The sequence below is a fragment of the Eschscholzia californica genome, unplaced genomic scaffold (genome assembly GCF_041429995.1).
Source record: "Eschscholzia californica isolate CP2 unplaced genomic scaffold, dmEscCali1.0.p SCAF_2, whole genome shotgun sequence".
Lineage (NCBI taxonomy): Eukaryota > Viridiplantae > Streptophyta > Magnoliopsida > Ranunculales > Papaveraceae > Eschscholzia > Eschscholzia californica.
Window position 1 is genome coordinate 58,529,276 of NW_028238309.1, and position 20,489 is coordinate 58,549,764.

The 20,489-nt window shown below is 35.9% G+C and overlaps 3 protein-coding genes across 3 annotated transcripts; 2 read left to right on the forward strand and 1 right to left on the reverse strand.

The window, feature by feature from the left end:
- The first annotated feature begins 1,217 nt into the window (after positions 1-1,217).
- Positions 1,218-7,697, forward strand: LOC147559589 (histone-lysine N-methyltransferase EZA1-like). The gene is made up of 17 exons (XM_086661492.1): positions 1,218-1,524; positions 2,303-2,401; positions 2,504-2,778; positions 2,960-3,124; positions 3,365-3,449; positions 3,628-3,771; positions 3,879-3,926; positions 3,998-4,069; positions 4,823-5,349; positions 5,459-5,606; positions 5,793-6,004; positions 6,165-6,296; positions 6,386-6,476; positions 6,590-6,637; positions 6,753-6,881; positions 6,983-7,060; positions 7,166-7,697. The coding sequence occupies exons 1-17, from the start codon at positions 1,498-1,500 to the stop codon at positions 7,406-7,408; spliced, it is 2,523 nt and encodes an 840-aa protein (XP_086517618.1). The 5' UTR covers positions 1,218-1,497; the 3' UTR covers positions 7,409-7,697.
- Positions 7,698-8,549: 852 nt separating this feature from the next.
- Positions 8,550-11,621, reverse strand: LOC147559590 (uncharacterized). The gene is made up of 2 exons (XM_086661493.1): positions 11,085-11,621; positions 8,550-9,252 (listed from the first exon to the last, which is right to left on the reverse strand). Exons 1-2 carry the CDS (start codon positions 11,512-11,514, stop codon positions 8,711-8,713), a joined length of 972 nt encoding a protein of 323 aa, XP_086517619.1. The 5' UTR covers positions 11,515-11,621; the 3' UTR covers positions 8,550-8,710.
- A 2,963-nt stretch (positions 11,622-14,584) lies between these two features.
- Positions 14,585-16,463, forward strand: LOC147559591 (cytochrome c oxidase subunit 5C). Its single transcript, XM_086661494.1, has 2 exons — positions 14,585-14,702; positions 16,065-16,463. Exon 2 carries the CDS (start codon positions 16,086-16,088, stop codon positions 16,278-16,280), a length of 195 nt encoding a protein of 64 aa, XP_086517620.1. The 5' UTR covers positions 14,585-14,702; positions 16,065-16,085; the 3' UTR covers positions 16,281-16,463.
- Positions 16,464-20,489: the final 4,026 nt, after the last annotated feature.

Sequence of the window (20,489 nt, forward strand, 5' to 3'; positions counted from 1 at the left end):
TTAAGATATCAGGATCCCACTTAGATTACCATTGTTAGCTCCCACTCGACCATGACCATAAGGGTCCCATTCCATCTCTTTGAAGACAACGAGTCCTCAACCCTCTTGTTATCTTTGCCTTTCGTCTCACTCTAGTAAGCATACCCCGATTATATCTACCGTATGATGAAGGTGAAGTTTAAGTGGTTTTGCATTTGTCGGATGTTGATTCAAAACCCTACAATGACTAGAGGAAGAGAAGACTTTTGACCAGTGTCCGATCGATCATATACTCGGTTTGTCCGACTATCAAAACGGTTATGGGCGGGTACATTGTTGGAGAAAAATCTGAAATATCCGTCCGTGTTGTCCGGATGTCCGAGTGGACACTTAGGACTTGTATCCATTCCGTCTGGACCGGTTGAGTTAGTGTCCGTTTTCCGCCCGTGCAGACCAATTCCCACCCCTAGTTACTACTCACTCTATAAGTGGCTCCAAACCGCTGTGACACCATACTCTCTTTCTCAATCCTCTCAGAAGTTGATACCTTGATAGTCTAAGCCTCCTTGGCTCCCACCTTTGGAATGTACCCATACTTCTAGTTCTTCTCTTGTCTTTTGTGTTTCTCGCAAGTCTACTCACCAAGTTGTATGTGCCAACCTAACGAGCTTATAGCCGTGACACTTCCTAACTGACATCCATATTGTATAAGATGTTTTTTTTCTTGTTATTTCTTTTGAAGGGTTGTGAACTTGTTTTTCGCATTTCTCTTTTTTCTTGAACATTTCAAGTAAACCCAAATTTATTTTCTTCTTCTCTTCGTACCCTTTGTTACACTTACTAGCATAAGTATAATTTGCGACAAAAAAAATACTAGCACAAGTATAGTCATATTTTATTTTTCTCTCTTTGATACTTTCTTTTCCATCATGACATAGATTTACATATGTAACAAATTTGGTAACGAAGAACATAACGTATCTCTTGCCAAATAGGAAAAAACATACTCTTGTCCCACAAAACAAAAAAACACAACGTTCGAATATAAAAATTTGAAAAACATCATAATTCTGACAGATGGACAGACAAAACTTGCAACGCACGCGGACAAACCTCCTAATATGCTAAATATCAATCCTTAGGATTTTCCTTTTTACCAAAAACAAAGAAACCGTGATTTTTACCAAAAATAAAAAACCGTAATGATTACAAAAAATAAAAAGAACACGTATTTTTCCATAAACAAAAAACACATCGTCCGTGTGCAAAACTTTGACAAATGACATAATTCTGACGGACGTTCAGGCGGAACTTGCAACGCACGCGCACAAACCTCCTAAATGCTATAGCATTGGTCCATAAGATGTTAACAAAAAGAAAAGAGATTGGTCCTTAAGAGTCCCTCTCTCTCTCTCTCTCTCTCTCTCTCTCTCCCCCTTGTCTCCTTCTCTCACTCTCACTACTCTATGGTCTCTGTTTTCTGCCTCTGTGCGTAGAGAGACAGAAATACCAGTAAAAATGTCTATGGCATCAGATTCTTCAGAGGTAATATTTTTTCCCTCTTCAAATTCTCAATTATATCTGATTTTATTCTACAGTTATTGTTCATAATTTTCAACGATTATTATATAATCCAATTCATTGATTTTTAGGGGTATAATCCATCATTGTTGTTCTAATGCCAAGATTAGATTAAAATCAATAATACAAAATTTTGATTATCTAAATTGGATTGGTGTTCAAATAATTCATTACCCGCTTGATAAATCTTCTTAATTCTTATTGTTTTATTGATCAAATCCTCAGTTTGAGTTTTTTGTGAAATATTTTACTTGTCCTGTTTGAATTGCTTGGATTGAGACCACCTTTTGTGAAAAACCTCTGTTTTTTAAGCTTATGATATTAAAACAAATCAAAACCCTTATTTTCCTATTTGATTTTGCAAAGAAAATCAAGGTGGGATTCTGTGTTCCCTTTTTGATAGATCTTAGGGTATCATTGACAAAGTCGCGAAACGCGTAAACTTTAATAGGGTTTATAAATTTATGATCCAAGTTAGATACTAATAGATTTAGTTTATAGTTCATATATATGTATAGAAATCTAATAGATTTAGAATTAGATAGACAAAAATGAGAAAGGAAAAACAAGATTGGGAGAAGGAACTAGAAGGCGATCGCTTTGAGCATGTTCGCGAGGTTGAATTATTTGGAAACGTCCATTTTTACGTTTTTCTTATTACTTAGTTAAACAATTTATGGATTGCCCTTTTTTTTTTGCTTTCGACTTCGTATAATCCCTAACTTTCTTGATCTTTTTGTAGAATTTGAGTGAGCATGATATGGATGATTTTGAAACCTTATCATCTAGGGTTCTTCATATAAAGAAGAAGATTCAAGCGAAAAGATTGGCTTCCATTAGAGTAAGTTGTTCAATTTAGTACTAGTGATACTTGTACTCTTGCACTATATTATTGAGGGAATAAAATCAAGTTACTAACTTATTGTCGATTTTTATGTCACAGGAAAAACTAGAAAAGAACGCAGAGGAAATACAAGCAAACAAATTGGAACTTCTTTCGTTGGCAAAATCATGTGATCTTGATATAACCGAACCGTCCGAGACGGAAAACAAGCTTTTGTCTAGAATGCGAAATCCTCGTTGTATGTTGTATGGGCATGCTCAAGGATCAGGAGGCAGATACAATTTTCACTATCTAGAAGATTTTACCACAACAAATATCCAGCTTCCTTATATTGAGAAGTTGCCGCCATATATATCATGGGCATTCGTGGCTAAGTATGACAAAGTTCTATAATTTTTGTCACTAAGTAACCGATATAGTGTTACTAATCCTTGCTCACTAAATTTGCCGCATTTTTTTTTATCTATTCTAGTTTTCCCCTCTTTATAGATTGTATATATGCAATTGCATTAATCATCTTTATAAGCTCTTCATTTTTCGATCTGCACAAAACAGAAACCAAAAAATTCTTGACGAACAACTTATGCTTGCGATGAAAGATATTTACTGCGAACAATTTGGTAAAGAAGGCGGCCCGACTATAGATGAGAATGTAGAAGAGACAGAAGAACCAAAGGAGAAGAAACCAAAGTTTTCTAAAGGCGAAGATCGGATTTTGTGGTAAGTTATAACACATGGTTGGGTACTCTTTCTATTCAAATATGTTTAGTTATGTTTGTTGTTTATTTCTCGAACACCTCCTTTTGTGGGCAGTTTCCCACCTTTATATCTTTGTAGTCCTTTCTGAAATTCTTTGCCTCGCGTTATTGCGCCAGACATTGTTTATTCTTTGCCTTATGACTCATAAATATCTTCGATATTAAAAGAAAAATAATGTTGTTCTTGTGTTGGCTTTGGCAGGAAGATTTCCGAAGAGTATGAATTAAATGAGGAAGTGCTGACTGTCCTGAGCGAAGTTATTAAGGCCACATCTGCTGAAATTCAGGTACTGAAGCTAACGAAAATCAGCTAGATGTCGGAATGAGAATTACTTATCCAATACCACCGTAAAAAGCCTAGTTTGTTTCTCTTTTTCGGACAATGTATTGTTAAAGATCATCTTGTCTTTTTGGCACTACCTTCTTCTCCATTTTATTTGATTTATTTGTTTGTGGAAATTTCAGGAGCGATACAAGACTCTGTTGACTGAATATGAAAAACAAGTCCAAGGTTCCAACGAAAAAGTATCTAAAATCGGAACATATATGGATGCCAATCTTAAAGAGGCTTTAGATTCTTTCGATCATATCTTCTGTCGCCGTTGCTTGGTAGATTTTCTCACTCCATTTCTTCAAACACAAAGTTTTTATTTGTTTTTTCCTGTCCACTTATACATATACGAAATTGAATTTAATCGTTTTTGCTTACCCAACAGGATTTTGATTGCGGACTACATGGATGTTCGCAAAGTGTGCTCACTCCTGTAAGGCTCATTGATATGTTCATAACTTAAATGTGCAGATTATAGTTCTAATTAGCTACTTTGCCTGACAGGTCGAAAAGAAGCCATATGTGCCTGATCCGAAAGAGAAAATGGAACCTTGTGGCAACCAATGCTACCTTCAGGTATAACTTCTATTACTAAACTTGAGAAAACTCTGTTATCCATTTTATTCTGACCCACCGGCTTATTTTGTGGACCTCCAACCAACCTATATGGCTCCACCAGATGACTCCTAGGTTATAATATTTCATGATATATTTGTAAGCCGGGAACTCCATCGGTTTCATTTCCTCTTTATTCATGATCTTCCTTTCGTAATATTTTTATTCATTTTGGTACCACAAATTCACTTTTTCTAGTTGAAGTGTTGAACTATTCTCCTTACTCGTTTTTTCATTTTCGTCTCGGCATTCATGACGAAAGATTAATGATCTATAACTCTAGAGGGGTGCTATTGGCACACATGGGTATCCCAACTGTACAGCCCTCTCACATGTGAAGGCTGTTGACGGGTACTAATGGGCAAAACCCGGATTCAACTTGCGAGAAAGTCACGTGTCGACCTCCTAGAAGACACAGTTCAACCCACGAGAAGCCCTATGGGTTCAACACTTGTGCAAACCGTGGGTGATAGAGTGTTGTATGAACAGATGTGTTACCCATCTTTATACATAGTCTCTTGCACAAATCAGATGTGTCAGTGGGTGTTTAGAATCTCGACATTGCCGTAAATCAAATTAACAAGAAACCCTCCTGAAAGAAAACCCCAAGAAAGTCATTTTTAAAACGTATGAACTGTTTCGGAATAACATATTCGTTAGTTTGTTTCCATTTGCTGCGTAAGTGAGCCTAACTGCATTTGAGCTATCTTACAGGCAAGCCAAGATGCCAATACTAATGCCATCTGTAAAAAGATAATAGCGGAAATAGGTATACCTGTTAGAAGAGGCATCGTTGGAAAAAGGACTGCTGCTAATATTTCTAAAACTTCTGGTTCTGGAGCTTTAACTACTGAGCAACCTAGTCTGCAACGATCGTTACAAGATGCGGGAGAGCGTAGCGTTTCAAGGGAACGAGGGAATGTGACTTCAGGAAAATCGAAACTCTCTTCTAAAAAATTAGATCGTAAAACTAGCAAGAAATTGAAGAAATCATCAGGCCGAGATGAAGTTTATGTGACTAGTGAAAATCAACCAAGTCCCGAACCCATTCGCAGGAGGATTGTTGTGTCTAGCGAAGATGATAACGATAGTGTTTATGAAGCAAACAACAACAAACATGTGGCCTTGTCGAAGCAGTCTATTTCCATCGGACAAGTAAACGGAGCTTTAAGTAGCAGTGAATGGAATCGCCTCGAGAAAGACTTGTACTTTAAAGGAATTGAGATATTTGGGAAAAACAGGTAAAAGTATTTTGCATTTCCGTTTATTATTACTTCTCGAACTCAAAAAATAAAAGCATAAGTAAACCGATAAATGCTCGCTTTTTGATGGATTTTTCTTGCTATGCAGTTGCCTAATATCTAGAAATTTACTTCCCGGTTTCAAGACTTGCAAGGAGGTCTTCATGTTCATGCTTGAAGATGAAGCGGCTAAAAAGTCCTCTGTTTTGCCTGATTCATATGTGGAAAATGATGGAAAATCCGACACAGAAAATAAGGTTTTGCATTACCAATCTTTCCTTTCTTTGATCATTCTCAATATTCTTTACCTAGGACAATAGAGACATAATCGATTTACTTCTCTCGGGGAAGTCAAAGGTCTTCTTATAAGTTTGCCGTGATAAACTACTATTATTTGTGTTTTGCTCTATAATTAAGTGATTCCTATTCTTTAATTTGATTAGGAAAAAGAGAAAGCAACAAGATCACAAATAACTCGTAGGAGGGGTAGAACCCGGAGACTAAAATTTACGTGGAGATCTACTGGCAATCACACATCCAAGAGAATGGGAAATGGGAAGTTAGAAAAACACTATACTCCATGTGAGTGCAAGTCCATGTGCACAACGGAATGTTCTTGTCATAAAAAAGGAACGTGCTGTGAGAAGTACTGTGGGTATGCTCGCTAAACTCGACATTTCATTTGTTTTGGATTATTTTGGGGAAGAGCATAGGAGGAAGTCAAATATGCAGATTGTTTATCGGCACTTCTATTTAGCATTTAAAACTCTAGGTCCCATCTTTTTTATGTGACTACTTCACCTATGAATTTTCAGGTGTTCAAAGAGTTGTAGATTTCGGTTTAGGGGATGTCACTGTGCCAAAAGCCAATGCCAGAGTGAGCAATGCGCATGTTTTGCTGCTAAACGTGAATGTGATCCAGATGTGTGCAGAAACTGCTCTCTTAGGTACTGATGCCGTTTAAATTATTTGAGGAATCGATCGATACAAAGTCATTATATGTACGTAGTAGCTTTAAGATTTGCTTCCTTTGCAGCTGCGGAGATGGCTCGTTAGGTGAACCACCGGTAAAAAAAGATGCCAATCAATGCCAAAACATGAAGATCCTTCTGAAGCAAAACAAGAAAGTAAGAACTAGGAACTCCATTAGTCGATGTTTTTTATCGTGGGTCAATCCAATTGTTCTGCTTTCGAGGCAGATTTATACACAGTTTCACTCATAGCCTAGTTTTTTTCGCAGATTCTTTTGGCTAAGTCTGATCTTATTGGATGGGGTGTCTTCATTCAGGTATGCTACAAATTCCTAATGAAGAGATTCGTGAATTGAGTCTTCTGTACAATTGATTTCTGTTCTTGGCCCTAGAAATACTTCTTACCAGGACTATTGTTTAATATGATTGTAGGATCCTGTTAACAAAGGCGATTTCATCGGAGAATATACTGGTGAAGTTATCGATCAAGATGAAGCTGATATACGTGGGCAATTTTATGACCGTGTAGATTCTTCTTTCCTTTTCAATTTGAATGACGAGGTAATACGATTGCCTTTACTAATAATTTCATTAGTTCTTATTCTACCCTTAGCGAGAAGATTTAGCTATTCGACAACATATTCAACTTTTATTGTTCTCAGTCCGTGGTAGATGCATTTCGCAAAGGAAACAAACTGAAGTTCGCTAACCATTCGTCAACTCCTAATTGTGAAGCGAAGGTACGTTCATTTTGAGATGAAAATGAAATTGTCGTCGTTCTTCTTCGTGAGTTGCTTAATACTTAAACCCTTAACCCTAAATCCTGAATCTTATTGGCTTCTCAGGTACTTTTGGTCGCTGGAGACCATAGAATCGGGATTTTCGCTCAAAAACGAATTGAGTCTGGCGAAGAACTCTTTTACGATTATTGTTACGGGCCCAATGCAGCTGGATGGTCCCAAACTCCTGATGGTACTTCAAAGAAAGATAATAAACCAGTTAAACGTGCTCGATCAAAGAAACGACGACCACGTCGTCGTCCCTCCAAACCATCTAAACCAGTCGCAGGCGCCGATTCAAGCACTTAGTAGTCCCCATACCATACAATACAAAGTGAGGCTGAGTTAATGGCAACTTAGCAAGTGAAGGTAATTATCTGAAAAATTCATTAAAGAAGATCTTGATTACATTTATATTAGACTACCTTGATTAATAAGGGTTTTAAGTCACTCCTATGCTTCATCCTGTTTGCACATTTTGCTGTGTTAAGTTTGATACATTTTTATTTGAAAATTCTGATGGAAATTTTGTTATTGGTTGAAAACATGGGAATTTAAGCCAGTGGATTCATCATTATACAATAAGGATTTAACAGACCTATATTTTTGTTTTTGTTTTTCATTTTATGTCTGAAGTCTGACTCAAGTCGATTCAGACTTTACATTGTTATTTTATTTGTGTGGGAAATCTGATTTTTGAATATCGTGACACTTGGATGATATTTTTTTTTCTTATTGTCTGAATCCGGTTTGTGTCGTCTGAATTAAATAGACCCATAGTCAACCCAAGTTAGCCTCTTGGACGAGTCAGACATCACTTCTCAGACGAAAACAAACACTCTGAAATTTAACTCGAGTTGATTTAGACCTCGAATTAAACTTCACATCTAAACTAAAAGAAAAAGAACATGCTAGAGCTACTCTTGGTCCACTTTGATTAGATTCATTTTAAGTTGGCTGGCGCTTTTTGGAAACAAGAAAAATTTTGGAAGTACAAATTTATAAAAGGAAATTGTGGAATTTGTCAAAATAATTGGGCTACACAAGGAAATTATAAGTTTTGTCAGGGGCAACAAAATTCTTATTCTTCTTCCTTTATGTCTAACCACCAACTTCGTCCACTACCTTCCGGCCATCACCACCTCCGAAGGTGGTGGCGGAAGAGAAGAGAGAAAAATTGAAAAAAAATGGTGATGGTAGTCGAAGGTCGTCGGTAATGGTCTTTTGCCGGCAACCAATTGCCGAAGCGGAGAAAGAATGATGGTAGGAGTTAGGAGAAACAAAAAGGAAAAAAAAACAAAACGATTTTACTCAAAATTTTGTACTGAAAATTTTACTAAAAAAAATACCCTGTTTGATGAACATGCTCAGATATAACTTAAACAAAAAACATCAGATCCATGAAACCCTTCACGTCAGATTTCGAATACAGAATTTTAGAAAAGTAAAAGAAATAAAAACTTCTCCTTAATCATTCAATCTTATATCTTAATCATCCAAAGTATATATAAGACTCTTAATTAACATTATAACAACACTTAACCCCAAAACAAAGATGAAATACAACCACACCAATGACAAAAACCCTAACTTTCATTATTGAAAAAGAACTCAACTAGCAGGTTTAAACACAGCTTCAACAATGTTATGCTTTCTGTCAGGAAACCCTAACATATGATTCAAATAAACCTTCCCATCCTTCACTGTAGCAGACGTCGCACCTCGATGCATTGGACCGTAAAATTTTGCAATAACCGTCGCCGTTTCCCATCCGTCCAAACTCTCAACTAACCTCCCAGAAGGATTTCCAGCAACTACTAGTCTAGTTTGTGACAGTATCTCAATACCGTCGCCAAAGAACAATGAACCAACTAACTTAACTACCTTTACTTCCTCTGTTTTTATATTAACCTTATATAATGTACCAGTAATTGTATGGATTACTAGTAAAAATCCACTAGGATGGTAAACAATTCCATTTAATGCGATTAAATTTTTATACCATTCTTTAAATGTGAATAATGGACTTGTAATTACGCTTAGAATTTCACCATTCGTATTAAGCTTCCATATCTTACTAGCTTTCGTATCAGTAACGTACGCATTACCTTCTTCGTCAACTGCTACATCATCTGCAAATGCTTTTCCATCACCTGCACAATTTGAATATTGTGTTACGAAAGTAAATCTTGACATCATGGACAGGTGAAAAATATGTTTTTGGACTAAAGAATCATTTTATTTCTTCTCTTACAGTATATCGGTTCACTGCAGACTCTGGTTGCGCTATGGCCTATGGGTCATACCAGGCCTTAACCAAAACCATAATGGCCGAGCCGAATCCTGAGCCCATTGGACTTAGTAAGCTACAATAAATCGGTTCCACTGGGGACTCTGGTTGGGCTATGGGTCATACGAGGCCTTAACCAAAACCATAATGCCCCAACCGAGTCCTGAACCCATTGGACTTAAGTTACGATAAAGATTTTTTTTGTTGTTGAAAAGCTAAAAGGGAGGTCGTTCATTCAAAACAAATACTACTAATTTTTTAGTTTTCTACTTTTTGTGATGACTTTCAAGTAATATTTTTAGAAGGATGCTTTTTGCTATAAAAGATAGTTGGTTTAGCTATCTTTAACAGCCCCAATCATTTATATTTTTATTGCCATTTTTAAGTTTTTATTGTCATTTTTAACAATACATCCCTTCTAATTTTAGTTGATTAGTAATTATTTAGTTCTCAAGAATTGGGCAAATATGATTCTTTTTCTAAATTAGGGTTGTTCATAAATTTGATATGCCCTGGAATACAAAATTCTTCATATGGCCAAACTTTAACTATTCTCAAAAGAGAAGGAAAGCCTTGACCGACCTATCATTTTAATTAAAGAAAAATGAATAAAAAGACTGAAAAACGAAAACTCTGAACTGTCTCCCCTTCCCCTCTTAAAGAATGGTCACACCTAAGAATTCTTTCTGAGATGTACTATTTTCCTAAATGTATTTTCCACATTGCAATATGAATGACGGTTCATTTTTTTCAAATTAAAAATCTTAATGATGGTACAATATAGAAGACAAACGAACTTTGAGTTATTAAAATTAGAAAGAATTAATGATTTATGTAAAAACACTTTAAGAATAAATAAATAAATAGTTTATTACAATTAGTTGAAAAGTACTAATATAGAAAGAAATCTTCTTTGGTTTGGAATTGACTTTCAATGCGTCAGCCACTTAGATTTCCAACCTACTCCTCCTATATTTCCTTTTGATGCTATTGATTCTAAATATGAAGGTAGTTGGCCAACCAGGAATCAGTGCTTCTTGCCTTTATGTATGACCTAACTCCACACTAGACTTCTCATAAAAAAAAAAAAACTCCACACTAGACTATTCCAACAAAACAAATCTCGATACTAGACTAATTTATAATCATGTTTGGCTATTTGGGGATAGAATAATACTAAAAATGTCAATTAATAATTTTAGGGTTTTGTGATTTCACATATTATATTCATTATTTCGACAATTCCCATAACTAAACACGTTTCAAAAAGAATAATTATATAATTTAGAATAATATGCAACATTGAGAAGATTAGGTGAACCTACATATTCATTCAACTCTAATACTTGAAATGATTAAATCTATGTTCGCAAAAGAACTTCAATTATTGACTAATAGTCTAACATGTTAATAACATATTTTCGCGACTAGTAATTTTAGAAAATAGTTAAAGAAAGTATGTGATATCGTTTCTAGCCTGAAAAAAAAAAGACTACAAGAGAGCTTGTATTTTTCAGGGATATCGAGATAGTAAAAAAGAGAAACTTGGTTTATGTAGCTCTCATCCAAAAAAAACTTGGTTTATGTATATGCAAATGGGTAAGAGAAAAAAAATATTGGATTAGTCTTTAGAGGTAATTTTGAGTACCAATAATATTGTTAATTTGTGGGTAAGTGAGTCAGATTGATTAATACCTGGTCCACTGAGTTGAGTAAGAAACAACCGATTCCAAGTGGTTAAATCGTAAGCAGCAACAGCACTGAATAAATTACCGATAACATCCGCCGATACAACGAGAAGACGATTCCTCGGCCGATCAATAACCATTCCAAGAGATCCATTTCCGGCTAATTCAGATTCTTTAATTACCGTTTTTGCTTCAAACACCGTTCCTGGTTTATGATTTTCCTGCACCGAGATCTGAGCGACACCACCTTCCATGTATGAAATCAAGAATCGACGGTTTAGATCGTCCCATTTGCTGCACTCTCTGAACCAACCAGGACTAGTATACTCGAATACTTCTGACTTTGATTTCTCTAGTGATATTATGATACCTATAGGAACGGCTGAGATTAAAAGGAGGACTAATAGACATTTTGGTGAGCAAGAGCAAAACGCCATTAGAGTCTAAATGTTGAGAGTTAGAGAGAGAGAGAGAGAGAGGATTCCTCTTTTATAGGTGAAAAGAGCCGATTGCCTTTTTTGACTAATTATGATATTGTACCACAGAAAGTAGGATAGTAAATTACATTAGGGCTATTTCTCAAACGGCCCCCTACTTTATGACCAGCTTCTCGCGTTGCCTCCTACTTTATCAAAAATACTCAGATGACTCCATTTTTCCGTTATCATCAAATGTCCGTTAACTCTCTCTCTTCCATCTCATCGCCTCTCTCAGCCACGTCATTTCTCTCGCCACCTCATCATCTTCTCCGATAAGGTCGCCGACCGGTCAAAATTTCCGACGACCTTCATACTTAAAAAAAATAAATTTTTTTTTTCTCTCCACTAGGGTTTGAGTAACCCAAACCCTAGATCTGGTTTGGATTTCCTCAAACCCTAGATCTAGTTTGGGGAAAACTCAAACCGGATCTGTTGAAGCTTCAACAGATCAAGACCCTAGTGGAGAGAGAGAGAGAGAGAAAAAAAAAATTTATGTTTATTTTTTTGTAAGCATGAAGGTGGCCGGAAATTTTGACCGGTCGACGACCTTATCGAAAAAGATGATGAGGTGGCGAGAAAGATGACGTGACAGGGAGGTGATGAGATGGAGGAGAGAGAGTTAACGGACATTTGACGGTAACGAAAAAAGACCCATCTAAATATTTTTGATAAAATAAGGGGCCACGCGGAAAGCTGATCATAAAGTAGGGGGTCATTTGAGAAATACCCCATTACATTAAGATATAACTCAATAAAAACCTGTTTTCCTCCTACATATTATTTTCTCCCATCTAGCATTCTTAGTACTTTTTTCATTTTTTACGTATAAAAAATGTTGATGTAGTCGACTTCACTTTATAATGATTTGTTTCTCTAAATAATGCAAAGTTGTTGATTAAAGATTGCCTGATTGGTCAACATTGGAATTGGGGATTTTTTTTTCGTTAATGAGACAGAGATAAGTGTATGGTGAGAGAAATATATACCATCTGAACTATCTTCATCTCTCGACCTATATAGAGACCGGCTATAGTGCACCAACTCTTTACAGACAAAACCTTGTCTTGGTATATATCTCACAAGGTATAGAGTCGACAGTAGTTTGAATTCTTGATTTCTAATATTATAAGAATTAATTCGATTTTCATATAAGTGGAAATTTGTGATTTATTGAACTTTGGTATAAATAAAATAAATTTAGAAATAAATTGACTCTCATGTCTCTAGCCTGAAGAGTCTTTATATGACCTTTAGGGCCTAAAATATTTGAGATGGTAGTAATTGAACGTTTTAATTCATGATGTATCTATACTCTGTAATGATGTAATGAATCTTGAGTTTATATCAAAAAGTTAAAAAAAAATAAAGAACAACAAGTTAGGGTAGATTCAAGGAGAATGTAGATTCAAACATAGTTTCAACGATAAAACAATATTTGAGAAGTGCTTTACATATATTAAGAGAAAATTCTAAATACATGATTGATTCATCCGAGGGAGAAACCAGAGTCTTAAAACGTGCATTTGATACTGTTTCCTTGAGATTACTTGTGGTTATTACTTATTAGGCAAATAAGATATTACATGTATTATGTAATTTATCACAAATTAATTTATGAATATTAACATTAGAAATTTAAGAACATTTCGAATATGTCCAATGATCCAAAAATGGTTATCAGTGCATTGAGGTCAATAAATCAAACAAAGACCAAAAGTCCAACGAATCAACCTGTATCAAGTCAGTAAAGAGGTTGAATTTGAAAGAGGTCTGCCACTTAAGCGCAGAACCGGGGTTGGTACGATTGTCTTAGGCGCTTTAAGTCTTATCTTGGCTCAAATACAGCAAGGTCAGCCTTGGGATTTAATAGAAGAATAGGGGTTTGCGTAAGTGGGGCCGTCACTGCAATCCCGAAACACTTGGAGGGTAGAAGTGTGCCTAACGATTTACCGACTCAATCCCAAATCCTATTGAAGATCCTAATCGGTGAGGATCTTCAGTATTTAATAGATTTGGGTGTCAAGAGTATAAAGGAAAATCAAATCGCCTCGAAGAAAGCACAAGTCAAACGAGCGAACCAACTGTCTATATCTACGAGCAAGTCACAACTCCATAACCAAAGTTCACAAAATATTCAATTATTTAACTGCAAAGGAAACCTGATTATCTTAAGCGTCAAAGAGGTTTCCGGATTCCTTGCGAATTTTGTTCCTCAGATCGTGAGAAGGATAAATTTTGGAATTAGCAAACTGGCGCTAAAAGGAGGAGTGATTCCAACAAAATCACTATGGTTCAATAGCTTGAATCCTAACTCAATTTCTGGTGGAACCTTATCCTACTTTACTTTCGAATTGACTTTGAAAAGTTGCAATATGTTTGGAAGAAGATGTAGCTAATGAGGTCGAACGCCTCAAAGCTAGTTGCTGAGGTCGAATGAATCAAAGCTGAAAAAATGCGAGATACGAAAAATCTAGAAGCTCTACGAGCACGTTCTCGAAAGCTCGAGAAGAGACAATCCTTGAAAAACGAGCTAAGGAAGCTAGAAAGCAGACGAAAACCATAAAAAAACCCTTTCGTGGAATTAATTCTCGAGTCGTGCTTATGCATCTGCACCTCACCTTGACAGCAACACAGGCTTAGGAGCTACAGGATGGTTACTCGGGCAGAGAGAAGAATAAAGATGCAGGAACGGGTCGAAAGCTTGAAGACCCCTGGAGAAGAAATCACTCCAACTCCCGAACGGAAGTAGTGGAGATCCAACAAAATATACTGGGCCTGTCGGCCAATTGCTTAGTATGTAAAACTGCGTGGTGATATAACTTCCCTGCTCTCCCGGGTGGGAGAAAGCCCACTTGAGTGTCGAAACACATAACCTGAAGCCCAGAAAATTCAATGATGACTACTTCTAAGAACGTGTCAAATCCAACGGTTAATTATCTCCGATCCGAATCAAATTCCTTGACTTTTTATTTATAGGTCAAAATAGACATCGTGGCTCTTCATTATTGGTTCCATAGTCAAGCAAACCGCAAGTGCTAAACACCGTAGTATTCTCCTTAGGTTTTACATTAGCTAGTTCATATCATATCATCGTTTACTCTCTCATCTCTTCCGTTCCGATTAGGGCAAAAAATTCTGTCGAAAAGGTTAGTTCAATCCCCAAAAATTTCCAATTCTACTTACCTCCTCTCTTAATTTCCGTCATTCTGTATGTTTTATCGATTATTTCATCTTCTTATTTGGTTGAAAAATTTGATTAAGATTACGTTTTTGAGTTAAATAGAAATGTTAGGTTTGTGAATCGTAGATTTAGTTTTGTGTTCATTCGATTTAGAAATAATTGTTATAATCTGATATATCAGTGAGATTTTGTCAAGATGATGATTGTTTCTTCTTGTTTTCGTTCTTTTTGATTCGTTAAATAGTTTTTACTTGCGAAATTTGGGATCTGGGTATATTTGATATTCGATAATTGAGTCCCTTCTTATATCTTGTAGAGATGTGTTGTTAACGATTCTTGATATCTTTTCTTCCGAGATCCAATCAAGTATATGTGTGTCAATATCCTGAATAAGTTAGTTTGGGATGGAAGGATGTTCTTAAGATCAAACCAATTGGAGGTAGAATTGGTTTTGAATTTTGGTAGTCGAAAATTTCCTCCATGAACAATACCATAGAGGATTAGGTTTTAAATCCATGGAAGGTTATACATCTGAAATATATTTGATTTTAGAGGAGCAAGAACTGATTTTTCTTTGTGCTATTCGTATAATACCATAGAAGAACAACTTAAGCTCTTCCCTGTTTTGTTTATGATTATATAATATCTGTAGCAACTGAAACTGTTGATCAAGGTCCGCAGTGTTTGCCTGAATAAAGTATTGTGTTGACGGCAGCTAACCCTTTGTTGTGTTGACGGCAGCTAACCCTTTGTTGTGTTAAATTGCTCTCCTGAAACTATTTTCAAAGAAATTTCTGTTTGTTGCTAATTTCTATTTGAGATCGGATAAATGATTCCCTACGAACTGTTGTTTGTTTATCTGTCATGGGTGGTGGTCAGTGGACCAACACCATATCGGCTTGTAAGTTGCTCTGTCACTGGAACAAGAGTCTAGTAAAATGTTCTATGTAACCAAACAATGGGCAATGCCCTGAGATCTTCTTATTTTTATGATGGGATAAACGATATTTAGTAAACAAACAATTACTTGTATTACCCATTATAAGTAGGAGATTTTCAGGTGTATGACATGACATTTGCTTTCAAGTTGTGTATGTGATAACTCTGGTTAATGGCTAGCTATTAGAGGAATTAGTTATGGAGGTAGAGGAGTAAGGATAAGGGTTAATAAACGTTTTCGGTTTGCTATACTTGAGATTTATTAGCCTTTTGTGGCCACAACCTTTCACCAAAAGACTTGTTAAAACTTTTCAGCAATTTGAGAAGCCACATTTTCAAGATCTTGAAAAAAAGTTGTTTACAATTTTTTCTCTTCTTTAACATGCAGGCTAAAAACTTGTGAGGTGAAATGGCAGGCGGTAGGATTGCTCACGCTACCTTGAAAGGACCAAGTGTAGTAAAGGAGATCTGTATTGGAACTGTGCTTGGCTTGTTTGCTGGTGGATTATGGAAGATGCATCACTGGAATGAACAGAGGAAAGTGAGGGCATTTTACGATTTGCTCGAGAAGGGTGAGATCAGTGTGGTGGTTGCAGAAGAGTAGTTCTTGTTTCTCTCTCCTTTTTATCTTCATTGATACGTTAAACGTATAGTTTTGCTCGATTGTTTTCCTATTGAAAGCTCAAACTGAAATGAGCTAGTTACTTGGTTTAGTCCATGACAGAAATAATTACTGAAACCTGACAATCAATGTTTCTCTAATGCAAGCTTTTGTATCCCTTGTTTAGTTGAGTTATTTCTTTTTTGCTTTGTCATAATACTTGGTTGCCTTGAACTTGTGATCGATGACCAAAGCTTCGTATACATGCGATTTGATCTCTGAAGCCAACAATTGGGGTTGCTCTTATGTGATTGCGGAAAAAGGCAACCCCGTGAAAACCCAAGCGATAGCAGTTTCTGATTTTGTCCTTGATTTTCCCGCCTAGGTCAAGCACATGGACTTGTGTGTGGCAAAGGCTCCACGAGTACAAGAATTTGTTTTTGGCAAAGGCTGCACGAGCCCATCCTAAACGCTAGGTGCTTATTAAAATTGAGCTTGCACCTGTAGGTTGTGCTCCGGAGTCCTCCCTAGGCTATGTGAGTCTATCACAAGTTCCGTTGATGTCATTATTGTTGTGATCGGTCATTGAGATTAAACGTCATCTTTACTGTGGGGGTTGTGGGAGGTCAAATTTGAGATTTTACCAGTAGGTTAGGCTCTAGAGTCCTCCCCCAAAGCGAGTCTATCACAAGATACGTTAAGTTCATTGTTGTGTTATCGGCCATTGAGATTGAAAGACATCTTTACTGCGAGTGCGGGGGTTGGGGCTGTCAGAAATTGCCAGAGAAACCCGAACTCTTGAATGTCATAGGCAGCAAGGCAGGCCAACTCCAAACTGGTGATGCTCGTAGCAAGGGCTTTGAGAAGATAAACTGGGGAATTGGTTGAGATGGTATAGTAGGAACCCAAAATCATACAACCATCCTTGGTCTTGATTGAAGGCAGATTAGCTCTGGTTGTGATTAATGGCAGCCCTCTTTATTGGAATCAAATAAAAGCATAACTTTGGAGCTCAACTTTTGAACTCAACTAATCAGTGTGATAACAACAAGCTCGTCCTCCAGCACAGGGACCCCCCCAACTTCTTTAAAGCTTATTCACTCAACACTCATGGCAGCATAAATTTTTAGTTTTTGTTATCATTGAGGTTGGTTTTCATATCGAAAAGAGCCACCTCTATTCGAACCTGTAGCTATCACTGTCTTAAGGAGGTGAGTAGCTGTTGTATCACGAGACCGTCCATGAGATCTTCTACGTTTTTTCATCTACGAAAAAATGGAGACAACAAGATTTGAAATCTTGTTCTTTAAAATAGAAGGATACATGTTAATGCCCCATTAGTATAATACACTTTGCTAAAGAAAAGAAAATCAAAGAGGAATGATATAGCTAAACTAGAAAAATATTAAACGAACAAGTATTTGATTTCTGAGGATATTATTTTGAAAGATAAATCTTATCGTTTTAGAAGTTTGTCGGTGTTTGAAGTTTGTTCCCCAAATTAAGAAGTAAAAAGAAGTTAGGGCCTACCTTTCAATGTGTTATATTTCTAAGTGGTGGGTTTCACATGGACATTAACCTACAAAAATGCATTTGATCAAATTCATCCAACTTCAATAAATAAAAAAAAGGACACAAATTGGGTCCTACAATAACCTAATCTTTATAGTCTTTAAACATAGAAATGGATTCTTGTAATAGAGTCTTCCCCACAAACATGCTTAACCTAAATAAGTAAAAGGAAAAAAGCTTCTTTGATAAAAATCTAATCAATCATCTTCCTTGGTCAAAAAAGAGACTTCTTCTCCAAACACTAACTAGTACATCCTCAAATCTGACTATTTTGTCTTTATTTTTCTCTCAAGCTTCAGTGGTTGTTATTTGGACACAGAACACCCATCAAACATGGGGTATGGGTCCCCTTCAATTTTGTTAACATGGAATTGGTTCACTTGTTTTGGTGAGGCTGGTTCCTTTTAGGTATTTTTACATTTCAGATAAGAAGCTTGTGTTTGTTTTTGTGTGCAGGGAGAAAATACATATTTCGAACCATTCCTTTTTTTTGTTGTTGGGAGTCGAATCATTCGTTCTTAATAACCTCTCAAGAATAAAGATTAAGCAAATAGTGTTCAAACATTCTTTTTTTTTTTTTTACTTTATCAATCTATCGGTAATGAACAATCGCTAGGAGGTAGTTATCCTTCGTGTACTTTAAAGGCTATTCAAAACGATAGCCTTTCGAATTCAATTACTATCTCAATTATAAAATAAAAAAGTCAGGGGTGTGAAAGAGAGAGAGGGAGAGGTGAGGTCGCTCGTGGCCACTTATTCCGAGGAGCTAGCATCAATCATAGGAACAAAAATTTATGCAAAGATATTAGTGGTTTAGACAGATACACAACCGATTAAATAGATTAGTTGGTATGTAATTTGATTGGTTCAATAGTTTTTAAAAATGAACTGATTCATTGATCTAAAGAAGAAATACAAAATCAGTACATTAACAAGATGACCTCTGAGAGTTGGAATGCAAAGTAGATGTCGAAGGATCAAATCTTCCCAAAGCATATATTTTGTCAATTTCCCAAGACTGGTTCCTCTAATTACTACATTCTCAAATGGTTAAGGATAATAAACAGGGTTACTATGTAATTTTATAGGCTATGTAATTTTATTGGTTCCTAAAACACTAGCCTTATTAATTATTTTTTGTTCATGTGTTCATGATGTTAGAGGATATCTTTTTTTTGGAAGAAATAGAATAGTTTCATTGATTAAAAAAAAGCTTACAGAAGTTAGATGAGAAGACTAACTTCACAAAAACACAAAACAACAATGTGACTAAAGAAGATTACAAATGGCTCAAAGCCTAATTAACGCATCCCAGTTTGTAATTAGGTTCGAGAAGTTCAATTTCTTTCTCCATGGTTGGTTGATGTTCCAATAGAAAATGGAAGCTTTTGTTTGGACAATAATTTCCTCGACTGTAGCTTCTTTCTCATACAAATCATCCATCATCCTCTTGTTTCTTTCAATCCATATATTCCATATGATTGCCGCAGGAATGCATAACATCAAGGAACTTTTTCTATCTATTCCTTTCTTTGGTTTCCAATCTATGATTAGTTGGGTAATATCCAAATGTTAGAGGATATCCAACGCAAGACTTAAAAAAACTCTAAAATTCTATGTGTCAAGTGTGAAAAGTGGATCTCTAAATGGTCTCTTTCCTATTTGGCCTTTAGAGATACTCTATTGGAAAGCCTTCTCCAATGCAACACTAAAAAGAAACTCTAAAAATCTATATTTGGTATAAAATGTATTGATTTGCTTATGTGGCACTTAGAGATCGTTAAAGGGACACTCCAAAATTTAGAGTCTCCTCTTAAGGCATCTCCAATGGGACACTCAAACTCTAAAACTTAGAGTGTCACCTAAGGCTTTAAGAGATTTTGTAAAAATACATTTTCCAATGGGACACTCTATTTGACACTCCATGATGATGTGGAACATTTAATATAGAAACTCTCTAAGTGTCACTCTAAAATTTTAACCAATAGAAAACTTTACTTTTTAACTACTTTTTTCTTATTGAATTCAAGAGTAACATGTGTATTAAATAGAGTCGTTTTACCAAAAGCGAATCTTAGCTTACACTTAGACAACTAGACTTTTAGAGTTTTTCTCAGAGTGACCCATTGGAGATGCTCTCGAGGATCTCTAAAATAAAAATCTTGACACATCTTTTTAGAGATTCATGTAGAGTTTTGCATTGCAAATGAATTTTAAAGAAAAACTCTAAAAAAAATCTTATGTGGCACTCTAAGATTTAGAGTTTGAGTGTTGCATTGGAGATGCTCTTCGAAGTTCATGGAAAAACTTATTTACCATTGATAAAATAAAACTATAACTGCGACGGTGATTGAACCTCGTATTTCACATCCAAATAAGAGACTCACTCACATGGCTTGTCGAGAATAACCAGATCTCGTAGAACACTCAATTAGCACTAGAGAGGTGAAAGTATCTTAAATTATACAAAAAGTTTGTGTGACGAGATTATCTTCAATGCTCTTTTACAGTTGATTTATTTCGATTATTGTTTTCTTAAACCACATTTCCATCTGTTGTTCATTATCAGTTAGGGTCTCAAACAAAAGTGTGGCATCAGGTTTCCAAAATCTCAGTTATATCCAACTATTTTATAGAAAA